The following is a 13,042-nucleotide window of genomic DNA, read 5'->3' as shown; positions in this document are numbered from 1 at the left end:
TCCTAAAACGAGATTTGCAAACCTCTAGAGGTTCATTAGCTTATGAAAAGCTAATAATGAATTAAATCATAAAAATGTAAATGAAATCATTTTAAAATATATCTAAATAAAACACTTACTAAAAAAGATTAAATATTTTGTTTCCCTGCATGACATGTAACCATTAACTAACATCAGAGCTGTGAACATGAAAATGTGTTGTTAAATTATGAAATATTGAATTAAAATCCCAGAGAACTTAAAGTAAATATTTTAAATCAAAGGCGTTTGGCTGACAAAAAGTTTGGGAATCTCTGATCTATCCAAATAAGGCAACATGAACAGGTTGTGTGACAAACAAAACAATGCAAACAACAACAACAACCCAGACTACATTAAATATGGGCTCACTCTTACAGAGGGTAAACCTGAGCAGTGAATTACTGGCTGCCGAAAACAAAAAACCATAAAAATTCAAGCAGCATCAAACACTCAAACACAGACAAGTCTATATCATGATAATACCTTGAGGTTTGCTATTGGATCACTATGTGATGTTTAATATAACAGAGTTGAGAAACACCAGTGTGGAATCACCGGTCTATTTAGTGTACAGTCAGTGTGAAGCAATCCTGCCCTCATGTGGCAATCAAAAACTCAGCCAACCAGCTGGAGAAAAAAAAAAAATTCACCTGAGAGAAGATAACACTATACATATGTGCAATCTAAAAAAAAAGCTGGTAGGAGAGGGAAAGGTAGAAAACAAAATCCTGCAATAACAATGCAATGTTTTCTCTCAGAAGTTAAAAAGCTTCTAACTCCGTTTTATTTGACAGTTTTGCATCTCTTTTCACAGAAGAGCTGGATCTTAACACTTGAATCACTTGCGTCTGATTTGCAAATGAACAAAAGAAAGGCAGAAGCAGAGCCAAAATAATGATTTATTTTAGAAGCAGGAAACATTGATTGAACGCTGGTGGCAAAGAAACCAATACCACAGTGGCTGGCCTACTCATGCTCTGAAATAGATTGTTAGAATCTTTGACATTCTATCTTGTTGTTTTAGTGAGTGGCTCTGAGTGGATCGTGATTCACCAAGCACCAAGGCGAAATGCATTGAAAATGCAATGGAAGGATAATATCAGACGCTTTGCCTTGTTGGCATATCACTTGCCTGAGGAAATGTGTTATTATGCCACTGTCGTCGGTGGGCCAGCACACTACAGGTGGCATTATTGTGGCACAACTCACGAAATTGGAAGTGCCCTCGCTCTGCCGAGAATATGAAACTGTAATTGGAACAAAACAGACTCAAAAAACCATAAACAGCACTGCCTGTGGCACTCCATCTTGTGTGGCGGCCGATAAGAAGGTGCATTTGTCCAAGAGATGAGCCGAGTTGAGAATATCCAGGGAAAGACAGTGACGAACAGCCCTGCTTTGCTTTCCACTCTATTGACTGTGAGTGAAGGTGGTCGACGTTAACCCACCGCCACTCCCAATCCTTATTAATCTCCAACAAGAAGCAGGAAGAATCCTGTGTGCACCAGAAATGAGAAACTGCTACTCTGCTGAACAGAAATGCTATATGGGTCTAATCTATCATGTGGAGTAGTCATGACTCGTATATGCACATTCATTGCACATCCAGTAGCTGAAGATAAACAGACCCTTTGCACTTACAGATATTGGTGCTGATGCAAATGGAACATATGCAGAGAGAAACATTTCCTCCAAAACATTTAGGTTAGATGAGTTACATTGTACTTTGTAAGTTGTAATATCCCATAACTGCCTTTTGGAAATTAAAGTCCCATTTAACTGTTCACAAGCCAGTGAAGATGTTAGCACTGCAGACTCTAGGTCATAAAAGCTATTATAGTCTGCATTCAGAGTACACGAAAATTGGATTTCATACTATTCAGCTAAACAATCACTCCAAGGTGATCCCTTTTCAAGCTGCCATAATTCTGCTCATATAATTCCCTTCGGCACAAGCAAACACCTACTAGCCATAGTTTGTTATGCCATCCCTTAAACTGTAGAGGAAATACTGCCTTCAGGGACAGGGATGAAGCATGCAGCTCATCTCTTAAGCACATTTAACGGCTCGTTACCCCACCGCTCGTTTCAGGCAACACGACACTCCTTGGTCAGGTGCCATTCTCTAATGTGCTGGAAATGAGCCATGAGGCTCAACAGTCCTTAGACAGTGAGTATGGCGTGCTCAAGGGGCCATTTTGTCCGTTCCGAAAGGCACACAGTAGTGCCTTAAACAGGAAAAGAGCCAACACTTATATGGTTGCATTTGCAATTAACAACGCCCTGTTTAGTACTGCTAAAACATGTAAAGATAACATAAAGGGAATTAATTGTACATTAAACATGGGGCAAATGAAATACTAAATTAATAAATTCATTTTTGAGAATTTACTGCATTTCCGATTTACATTGAAAAGGCTTCTGCCAGCCAAGGTTATTTGCCATTAGGATTAAAGAAAAAAATAACTCAAAGAGCGTTCCAGGAAAAGTGAAACCTCTAGTGTAGAGGTACAGAAAGGTTTGGACCAAAGGTACTTGAGGAAAACTAGCTCTGATGGAGGTGAAGAAAAATGGTTTGGGTACATTAAGAAACATTTAATAGCAACGATTTACAATAAAAAAAGACAAATATAACTTTGAAAATCTGGAAAATTCAGGCTTGAAATTTATGAAATATCTGACCTGTAATAAATACCTCAATGAAGCCAACATTGCACTGAGTCAATATAACACAATTCTTTTGACATCTGTCCTCATGTGTACAAGGCAGAAGAACCTATACAGCAGAATCAAGGGGCTGCTGGTCATCATGTGACATCATCATAAGAAACAACCGTTTAGAAAGCTCTGGACCAACTCTGCGGGTTGTAGATGTCACACCCTCTCCGCGACGAATGAGTACATCTGACAGCAGACCAACTTTTTCATGCTCCGATTTGCACCGTGCATATGCCTAAAAATAACAAATATACATAAAAACTCAATCTCAAACATAAAATGATTTACAAAAAATGTGCCATTTGTTCATTTGTTTGCCAATAATGGGTTGGCTCTATGTTGTTAAGACACTTCAGAATTAAAAACAGATTTAACCTGAGCAAGGAGCCGAGGAGACGGGTAGGCACTGAGTATAGCACTGGCCATATCAGGGCTGACACGGTTCAACTGCTGTATTTGTCTCTTCCAAACTTGCAGAAGGCCGTTCCCTGTGCGGTCCACCTTCTGACCCCCTGCCCACTCACTCTCCAAACAAAATGTGAACCCAGTCTTCTCTCGCTCCCGCCTGGGAAGAATAAACATAATCAAAAGTAAGAAATAAACAGCAGTAGCTAAAGATACAGCTGGTTGGAAAGCAATACATTTGGAAACAGTGTCTTCCCACTCACTTGAACGGAGCCTCAGCTACTGCTTTGGTTGACATGGTAATATAGTCAGTGAAGTCCTTCCAGGTAGAGAGGAAGCGAACCTGCACACCAGTTTGCAGCTGCAAGTCTACCAAAGTCTGATAGACAGGTGAGAGAAGAAAGACTGATTTGAAGCAGAGGACCTCAAATACAGCCATGAATTTATTTTGACTGCCAAAGAGGTGGTCTAGCTTACCTCCTCAACCTGCACTCGCGAGACCTCTGGAAGCTGATTGATATCGCCTTTCTTTCTTCGCTTTTTCTGCCCTCCCTGAAGTCCCACATTCTTTTCCTCGCCTAGAACTGCCTCACGGAATTTCTTCTGACATTTTGAACTCTGGGATCTGCAAAAGAGCATTGTTAACGCTAAATTAAGCAATTATAAACATCATTAGTTTGTCAAAATAAATCATAACATGCTACTAATGTAAATTTTTGTTTTATGATTTGTTTATCTTTAAAGTCATTACTGGTTAATTCTTGGGTAAAAAGCACCATAAACATCTTAACATTGAATATTTAAAAAAAAATGTTCCAGGTTAAATACAACTGACACTCTCAGTTCACTCACCTGAAGTACTTCTCTATGTCAATCACGACCAGACTGAGGGTTCTGCCAGGGTTCCTGCTCATAAGTCCTTGGATCCAGGTGGTCAGAGATATGCCGCTTTCGGTCAATACACTGTTGCTTTGCCTCTACGTTAAAAATAGAAAAGCACCACAAAGGAGAGAGAGTGTTTACCATTAATTTCCTAGACTCTGGGGGCCTGCCATAGTCTACTCTGTGCTGCCACAGTTTCACAATGAACTAAAAATATTTTAAAACTTCTCTTAATAACATAAAAGGTATCTAACAGTGTTTTGCGCCAAATGAACTAAAGCTGCCAAACAAACTAAAATCAAAAGCGCAATATGGCTTTGTGCCCTAATCAAATCGCAAAAGACTGTGATTTAATTAAAAAAGTATATAGTCTGTTTGCGCTGTGTTTCAAAGCAAAGTACACACTTGATCCAGTGTTTTCTGCTTCTCAGTACTGTTCAGTTCACAAGGAATGGCCCTGTCCCAAATGGCACCCTAAACACTCACCGTCACTTTGTTGACGTAACACCGATTTGACTGTCGAGTAGAAGTCTGCCGCGGAGCTTGCTTCAGTGCGGGCTTGGCAAAAGTGAGCATTGAGGGAGGATATCGACCACAAAGGGATATCTAAGGGATATCTAATGCTCGCAAGCATGTTTCAAAGTTGCAATGACGTTGCTGCCTGGTTCAGAAACCTCTCGGAGTTTATCAAAAATTTGTGTTCCGAAGATCAACGAAGGTCTTACGGGTTTGGAATGACATGAGGGTGAGTAATTAATGACATAAATTTCCTTTTTGGGTTGAACTAAGCAGAATATTTTGCCATCCAGTGGTTTAAAAGAGAAAGTCAAATGCGTCTTTTACCCCCGTCCGCCTTTAGCCCCGTTGTACCCTACTATTTTAGTACTATTTAACAGTGCATTCGTTTTAAAATATATGGCTATTACTGTCAAAGGAATAATAATATAAAATGATTAGTATTATTACATTCTAATTGTTTGGCTTCCTAAAACACAGGTGTGAATGTAATGTAGACTGAGACACTATATCACAACTAAAAAGTTCAGGTACAAGTCAATTCACAGACTTTATTCTCATGTTCAGTTTGCACACTGAACATGAGTCGGAGACTCATGACTCATCTTCATTTTGAACTCTCCAGATTGTACACCAGATTGATGAATTTAACTTTAAAATGTACACAATTTTCTTCTGGTGGGACATGTCACCGGACCCAAGAGGAAATGAGATTCACCCCCCAGTCTCACAAAATCCTGTGGGAAAAACTATGCTGTCAAAATTCTGGGACACGCATGTCTCAAAGATTAAGAAACTGGACACTTTAAAGACCTTATGGATCATTTTTACATAACTGAGAGATGATCCCGTAATTGTATTCATTACTCTTAATTGCTCTGACTCTTCTCGAAAAGGTCATAACTGCTGGTTTTTCTGCTGCCCTTTCGGCCACAAAGCTCTTTTAATTTCATCTTCAGTTGCCACATCATACAAAAACGGCAAATCCAGCACATCAAATAATTATTCTATGATGGTTAATTAAGTAATCATAAAGGTCCAATAGGAAATCACACCATGCCATTACCGTGCCGCCGAGCATAATGTGCCTACCTTGCAGTAGTTGTTAATCATCGTCACAAAGTCATCCACTGGAACTTGAATTACAGTATGTGAGTCTGGAATGGACATAATCTCACCAGTCTGCAAACAAAACAAATGAACTATAAAACCAAGTGTAAAATTATTTAGATCAGTGGTCCTCAACCTTTTTGACTCCAATGCCCTTTGTTTGAGACACTCAAAATGCTTCCCATCTAAGCTAATATAACTCTGGGTTTCTGGCCCTTCTAATGTGATAAAACAAAATCTCAAAAATATGACGTCAGTTTAATTCTGTTTAACTAAGATTGCCATATGTTAATAAAACTTTTTATATACATTTAAATAACTTTAGAACTTATTGGTGCTCCCCTAGAAGTTTGCCACGGTCCCCTAGTGGGAACCGGCCCCCAGGTTGAGAACCAATGGTTTAGTTGTTCCTAATTTCTGCCCAGATTTGAGATGCCACATAGATGTTTAAGCATCTTCTTTATCTACAAACGTTAGATAAACATCTTATAATGCTATATTCATGTATTTGAAATGTTAAATGTCAGACATTCAGTATCTGTATTTATGACATTCAACAGGATATCCTTGGGTGACATATTGCAGATAAGTGATTATTCAGCAATTACATCATCCAAACAAAAATGTTTGCATTTAATTGTGAATACTCATTTCCCTTATGAGTTTTCAGCCCTGTTTACACCTGGTATTAAGATGAGTTTTGGTCGATCGGATCACATGTAGACGTTTACACCTGGTGTTTTAATCCGTCTCTGTTGTCCACTTTCAACCACCTCTGTCCTGATTTATTTTTAGGGGAGGGTCTATGGCAGGGGTCTCCAACACTTCGCTCGCGAGCTACCAGTGCCTGATTGGGGGTAGCTCGCCAAGGGGCCGTTCACATATCGCGTCTTTTGCGCACTCGAGTACGTTATTTCAAATGTAGGCGCGCGGTAAGCAACTCGCTCATTTTTACCAGGCGCAGCGAGATGAAAAAACCTCAACTTTTCAGAATGCCGCAAGCGGCTAAAACTGTCAATGTTTTAGCTACTAAAACTTTGTCATCGTGGAGAGCGCAGTGCATGGTTGCATAGCAACAACAGACGCTACGGGAAATTGGACCGAATTTTACTAAAAAGGATAAGCTAATGCGCATTGTAAATGTCAGTCATTTATCTTTTTTGACTCATTCTTTTTATAAAAATGATAAAAAAAATTGTCAAAACTTTATTTGAACTTGTACATGTTAGTAGATAACATGTTGCAAGACACTCCTTTAAAATCAGGCCATCATTTTTAATGTTATTATTTTAATGTTTATGTAAACAAAAAGAGCATATTGATGCTAATTTTATTTGTTAATTGCTGGTTTTCGACATAAAACTTGGTGAATTGATTTCATTGTGTAGTATTAGTACTTTTTGAACAGGATTCTGTGATAACCTTGATCATTTTGGTCTCTATAATCATAAAATGGAATTTTCATGTCATTTCATCTCTAGTTATGATCAACTATGATCAACTAAAATCAACTATATTTGTGTTTTTACAGTATAATATGCAAAGTACAATTTTCTATAAAAAATTAATCTCTGATTCTGTTCTTTTCTCTGACATTTAAGAGTGACATAGGCCTACAAAAACTCTTTTAGGTCTAAAACAGTTTGGATAGTTGTTAATATGAGAGTTATGAGACATTAATTAAGAGATTTAAGTATTGTATTACATGAGTAGCTCTCTGCCACTTTCATTTTTAAAAAGTAGCTCTCAAATGAAAACAGGTTGGAGAACCCTGGTCTATGGGCAGGTAAATGTATGGACTTTTTCAGATCTTGTGGACAAAATAAGCTCACGCAATTTACATGTGAACGTAACCGGTGAAAACAGAAAAACACACGGAGATCATCAGCATTCGTTTCTGCTCTAATAGTTGCAAGACCAGCCAAACGCTGCGAGTGCGTGTTAGAAATCAGGAATGGTGAGAGAACATTGTGATTGGTGCGTTTTTCATCTTCAAATCAAACTTGGGTCTTCGGCCGGCAAAATTTAAATCTCGTCTGTCTAGCGCGCTTCCCATAAGCATTCAGTCAGTAGGTGGAGAGTAGGTGGTCTTTTGGGGCTGTTCGAACACATTCGACCACATTACCACACACTACAAAAGCAATCCGGTCAAATGTGTTTTCAACTACCTCTGGATGTGGTCAAAAGTGGACAAGCTCAAAACGTTTTAGACCCCGTTTACATCTGTATTTAGCACCGTCCACTTGTGATCCGATCGACCAAAACGCATCTTAATACCAGGTGTAAACAGGGCCTTAGATTACCTTTGCCATTTTATGACACTAACTTACAGTTATTCTTTAAAAACACTAGAAGAAAACACTGTTAAATGCAATCTTTAAAAAATGTAATACCTGATGAAGTTGCCTGATGCCTGAAACATTGCTAATAAATATTTGTTGATACTTTTTGCAAGTATTGATATATTGTGCGGAATTTCCTTGTTTGTTTTTTTGGTCTTCTCTTCTATACACCTATCTATTACCTGCAGGTGTGCAATGGTAATTGTTAATTGATTAATTTTAATATTCAGCCATAACAGGAAAATAATTGATTTATTATAATTTTCAGCACTGTCTGCACCTCAAAGCCAATGACAAGGAATATGGGTAAAAGTTGCATTTGTATGTAAGAGGGGCTGTCGTGCCTGTGGGCAGGGTGAGCGTCTAGCCCAGGTGACACTACGAGGAAGAGACTGCTTCTCTATGGCACAGTTGCAGCCCATTGCATGCAGGGAAGTCAGGAGAGCACCGCCACCTTCCAGCTGCAGCAGGCCTATGGGGGAGAGACAGCTAATCAATACTAATCCATTCAGCAACTGCAGCTTAATACCTCATGCCAATGCTTTTTAACAACTCGGGTAAAGTACCAAAGCGCACCAAACACTGAAAGAAACTGTGACAGCAGAGATGAGCACTGCCACCTACCTGGGTCGACCGTCACCACCATGTGTTTGATGCACTCCTCTGGCCTCAGGGCTTTCACAGCATCAGTCAGAGCTTTCTTCTCCATTCTCAATCTCTCCTTCTCTTCCTGCTGATGCTCTCGCGTTGCTCGTTTCCTCAGGGCTTCCTGTCTGGCAGCCTCCACTTCTGCTGGGGTTTTCTTGCGTTTGGCCAGGTAAGTGCCATTCTCTGCTTCAGGTGAAGGTTCTTTTCTGAGATATGGTGCAGCGTTGTTTGAGCTACACTGCTTTGTTATATTTCTACAGATCTTGTTATGTTCAACTGGCTGGGCCTCGGGGTTGATATGATGTGCTGGAACATCTAAGAGGTGTGAATATCCATTAGGAGTCACATTGAAAGCTCGAGTCTCCTCTGCAGCGGTGGCTACTGTACCCAGACCACGTTGTTTCTGTTTCAGTCTCACAGCTAAGGGAATGATGGCCTCCTCCTCCTCGCTCTCACTACTGACCATCAACACGTCACTTCTAGCAGCTCCAGTGGAGGCGTGGACCTCTAGAGCTGAAATTGGATCAGCAACAGAAGCCATTTCTGAGTCTGAACTGTCTAAAACCACCAAGTTGACCTGTCTGGATTTTGACTGTGAGAAATCGAACACAGGCAGCTCTTCTGAATCACTGGAGTCGCTGTCGCTTAGGAGGAATCCAGGTCTACTGATGCAGGTCATGCTGAGCTGTTATCCAAAGATCTGCAGTCTGAAGGAAAGTTCAAATTAAAACACATGCAAGTGACGTCTCAACAATACAGATTTTCTGATATAGTTTAGATCTGTATTTGCCCTGCTGATATGTCTACCCTACACAAAATAATTAATAAATAAGTATGTGTGTGTAGTTTTATATTTATTTTATTTGTACTATTACAATATAAAAATATATTTTCTTTTTAGCAACATATTTCATTTGTAACATTTTTTATTTCACAAACTAAAATATTTATATTACTCAGCCAATAACCTTCAAGTTTTCTTATATACAGTATATATATATATATATATATATATATATATATATATATATATATATATATATATATATATATATATATATTAATTAATATTTTTATATGCAGCTGTATTTTATCTCCAAAACGGATTCACAAATGTACAGACAAAAATGACATATATACTGTGAATTGGTCACCAATTTTAACCCATTCTCACACCACAATCATTCTGAAAGTTTTTTTTTTTTTTTCATTTTTGAAATATTTTGTTAAAACAGGGCCACCCAACGTGCGGATTTCGCAATATTCAGTCACAACCACGAACAGAACCTACGCGTGTAACTATACATTCGCATACACGAACAGAAACACTGCAGCAAGTTTCCAACCTAATATAGCAGACCTCAAAAATATCAAGATACAAATGCTCATGTAACTCAGCATCCTCTCACACCCTTCTACTGTAGCAGTAAAAATGCAATATTTACAAACTTTACATTTTTCTCTCTACTCACGCCAGCCAAACTCTCCAGTTCGCAGCTTCGCGGGTTCTTCTGAAGGATCACGGGAGCGCGCCCGTTGCGTCATACTCACGTCATTCAAGATGGCGGCGCTCGCGTCCTTGATGCTACAATCCAGAGCCTGTAAGTAGACTAACAATGTTTCGTTTTTTTCCCCTTTCCGAATTATATCACGTATAATGTAAGTCATGTTTAAATAATAGTTGCTGATGTTGAATAATGTAGCACTTTATCTTTTAGCGTTTTGTAATGACTGTGCGAGTTGGTAGAAGCATGATAAGCCACCATTTCCTTTCCTAACAGCACAGTGAGCATGTCTGAAATGTTGACAGCAGCTTCAACAGAGCATAAACTGACTGATCTTACGTCTTATGTTTTGTTCATAGCAATGCAGAGCGTTAAGGATTAGGTCGATTTAATGCTGAGAACACAACAATTCATGGTTATGACGTGAAGAAAAGTTTCAACATCCATGTTGCAGGTAATGATGATTTCTGCTGATTTTTTTATGTGTCTTTGCAGGCATTCTGTTCAGTCAAACACCCACAGTTGTACTGACGAGATTTGCTTCAAAGAAGTCAGGAGGAAGCAGCAAAAACCTAGGAGGGAAGAGTGCTGGCCGCAGATACGGTTTCAAGAAACAAGATGGTACTTTTTGACTATTGAACTTGATATGATATTAGAAACACAGCGATTTTGTGTGTGGTTTTTACTGTAGCTAGGGTTTGTATAAATGTCTTTTTCTGTCCTCCATTATCTTGCATAATAGCACATGTTTTGTCTTTCCTTTTTTTAAGGGAACTTTGTACATGCAGGCAACATCCTCGCTACACAACGCAAGGGTCTAATGCGCTGGCAACCTGGAGCTCATGTAAAATATCTTCCTATGAATAGCTGTTATATAGCTATAGCTATAGCTATGTCTGATCATGCAAAGTTATCATGTGTAATTTGATTTGTTGTAATTTTATACAATTTATTAATGTCAGTTTCTGTTGACCAAAACAAATGTTTGATATTTCTGTACTTTTTTTATATTTCATTATTTTGTGCATCACAATTGTTTTACTTTTAACATTTTTCTCAAGTACCTAAAATGTACAAGCATACAATGACAGGGCAAAAGCAGCATATACAGTAGCATATTTTATCCATTTTTGAAAATTATTGTTTTTACAATTATTGTTTTGTTTTTATTAGTTTTATTATATTGTGTTTGTTATTTTAACATTTCTTGATACTGTAGGGTCCAAAAGTCTAAGATCACCAGTAAAACTATTTAGCTTTTTTTCTAATTAAATAAAAAGCACAATTTGTTCATTACAAATTATATTATCAGTGTGAACAATTTGATAATGATGTAATTATACATCATAATGCTGCTTTGTTTTAAAATTTCTTAAAATTCTAAAACTTTATTACCATACAATTATGTAAAATTGGAAATAGCCTTCATTTGCCTTATCTGAAATTATTCTCTCATTGTCTGTCCTCACAGGTTGGTATTGGAACCAACAAAACAATTTATGCCCTAGAGGACGGTATTGTCAGATTCACCAAGGAGGTGTACATTCCTCTACCACGAAGTGCCGAAGCCAGGGATGTGATCCCAAAACTTCCCAAGGGTGCCGTTCTGTACAAGACCTTTATCAATGTCATTCCTACAAAACAGGAGAATAAATTTACTCTAGTGGACATGGTATAAAAAAGACTTTCTTCAGCTTCAGTTTGGTCTGAATTTTTTTTTTTGACTGGTAATCCACCCTGGAATATTTTGATACTCTCCACTCAAATGTGTCTGAAAATTAAGATGGATAATATTTAATTTCTTTTTATTTGTACAGTCACTGTATGTTCTACACTAATAAACATGTTTACTTGTTTACACCATGTGACTTTATTATGTTCAATACCCTGCACTTTATATCATAAAATACAAATTAATTTATATTACAATCTAGAAATATTTGTTCTCTTTAATAAAATCAGCATTTGTGGAAAGCCACTGGAAACAATGTTAAATGTTATTGTGAATATAAATGTTATGTTCATAATCTGACATTTCTGAGTGAAGAAAGATATTGTACAATGAAATGAGAAGAAAGTACGACCGGACTTTATTTTATCCAACGTGAATTGATTGAATCATATGGTTGGAAAAAAGGGTTTGAAATTCAAGAATGAAAAACAAGGAATAAGTTATTACATTTTGATAAAAGATTAAAATTATTACTTGGAATGATGTGCACAGATAAATTGTTCACAATAAGACTAGGGTGATGTACTGTGAAAGTAAATACGGCCTGTTTCACATTCAAGTAGACTTTAAAAACACAGAGGACTGTATTAAACTAGATGGGATGGCTCAGTCTTTCAGCAGATCAATATAAAGTTACAAGCACTTGCGGCCTTTAAGTTCTGATTTAATGGAGCATTAAACACTGTCCAGTTGCTGAGGTGTTTTAATCTGCTTTATTGACTCTATCCATTCATGTTTCCTAAAAATCTGGGGCCGTATTCACAAAGCATTTTATCTTACCACTAGGAGTACTCCTAAATCGCACTAAAAGATTTTAGCTAGGAGTTTTCTCTTAAAAGTTATTCACAACGCCTTTCAGACCTACTCTTAGTAAAGAAAAATGACAACTCCTAAACTAAGAGTGAGTCTTCGTTGCTATGGATGACGTCATTACTCATGCACGAGCTTGACTGAAGTGACCACCTTGATTGGCTGATGATTGTAACGCGGGAATGATTCCAAACACCTCCACTACGATGATGAGTGACAGGTGACAGGTCTGAGAATGCGTGCGCTACACAAGTAGTGCGAATGACGGAAGATGATGAATAACTGAATAAATAGCCTAAATGAATAAAGAGTATGGCAAAACAAATAGCCTAGTAGCCTAATGAAACATATGG

At 38.0% G+C, this 13,042-nt stretch overlaps 2 protein-coding genes across 6 annotated transcripts; one reads left to right on the top strand and one right to left on the bottom strand.

The window, feature by feature from the left end:
* Positions 1 to 2,598: 2,598 nt before the first annotated feature.
* Positions 2,599 to 10,462, bottom strand: eme1 (essential meiotic structure-specific endonuclease 1). 5 transcript variants are annotated; one of them, XM_081393215.1, is made up of 9 exons: positions 10,115 to 10,462; positions 8,619 to 9,349; positions 8,339 to 8,466; positions 5,635 to 5,724; positions 3,997 to 4,121; positions 3,622 to 3,769; positions 3,408 to 3,523; positions 3,115 to 3,304; positions 2,599 to 2,974 (listed from the first exon to the last, which is right to left on the bottom strand). In XM_081393215.1, the coding sequence occupies exons 2-9, from the start codon at positions 9,319 to 9,321 to the stop codon at positions 2,798 to 2,800; spliced, it is 1,677 nt and encodes a 558-aa protein (XP_081249341.1). In that variant the 5' UTR covers positions 9,322 to 9,349; positions 10,115 to 10,462; the 3' UTR covers positions 2,599 to 2,797. The 5 variants fall into 5 exon arrangements, with proteins under 5 accessions (XP_081249341.1, XP_081249340.1, XP_081249344.1 ...); XM_081393214.1 differs by having other exon boundaries at positions 10,097 to 10,168; XM_081393218.1 differs by having other exon boundaries at positions 8,619 to 9,342; positions 10,115 to 10,168.
* mrpl27 (mitochondrial ribosomal protein L27) lies at positions 9,900 to 12,005 on the top strand. The gene is made up of 4 exons (XM_081393219.1): positions 9,900 to 10,243; positions 10,643 to 10,768; positions 10,918 to 10,991; positions 11,619 to 12,005. The coding sequence occupies exons 1-4, from the start codon at positions 10,075 to 10,077 to the stop codon at positions 11,823 to 11,825; spliced, it is 576 nt and encodes a 191-aa protein (XP_081249345.1). The 5' UTR covers positions 9,900 to 10,074; the 3' UTR covers positions 11,826 to 12,005.
* The last annotated feature ends 1,037 nt before the right edge of the window (positions 12,006 to 13,042 follow it).

This window comes from Scardinius erythrophthalmus (assembly GCF_964197995.2).
Source record: "Scardinius erythrophthalmus genome assembly, chromosome: 18".
In the NCBI taxonomy this organism is placed as follows: Eukaryota; Metazoa; Chordata; class Actinopteri; order Cypriniformes; family Leuciscidae; genus Scardinius; species Scardinius erythrophthalmus.
Note: the sequence above shows the minus strand (reverse complement) of the source record. Positions and strands in the feature narration are given on the sequence as shown.

Excerpts from the sequence above, each read along its gene's own strand:
- eme1 (XM_081393215.1), bottom strand. The coding sequence starts at position 9,321 with ATGACCTGCATCAGTAGACCTGGATTCCTCCTAAGCGACAGCGACTCC. Across the intron at positions 4,122-5,634 it reads TGATTAACAACTACTGCAAG|AGGCAAAGCAACAGTGTATT; the intron begins GTAGGCACATTA and ends TTTTTAACGTAG. Across the intron at positions 3,524-3,621 it reads CGCGAGTGCAGGTTGAGGAG|ACTTTGGTAGACTTGCAGCT; the intron begins GTAAGCTAGACC and ends CCTGTCTATCAG.
- mrpl27 (XM_081393219.1), top strand. The coding sequence starts at position 10,075 with ATGCAATATTTACAAACTTTACATTTTTCTCTCTACTCACGCCAGCCA. Across the intron at positions 10,244-10,642 it reads GATGCTACAATCCAGAGCCT|GCATTCTGTTCAGTCAAACA; the intron begins GTAAGTAGACTA and ends GTGTCTTTGCAG. Across the intron at positions 10,992-11,618 it reads GCTGGCAACCTGGAGCTCAT|GTTGGTATTGGAACCAACAA; the intron begins GTAAAATATCTT and ends CTGTCCTCACAG.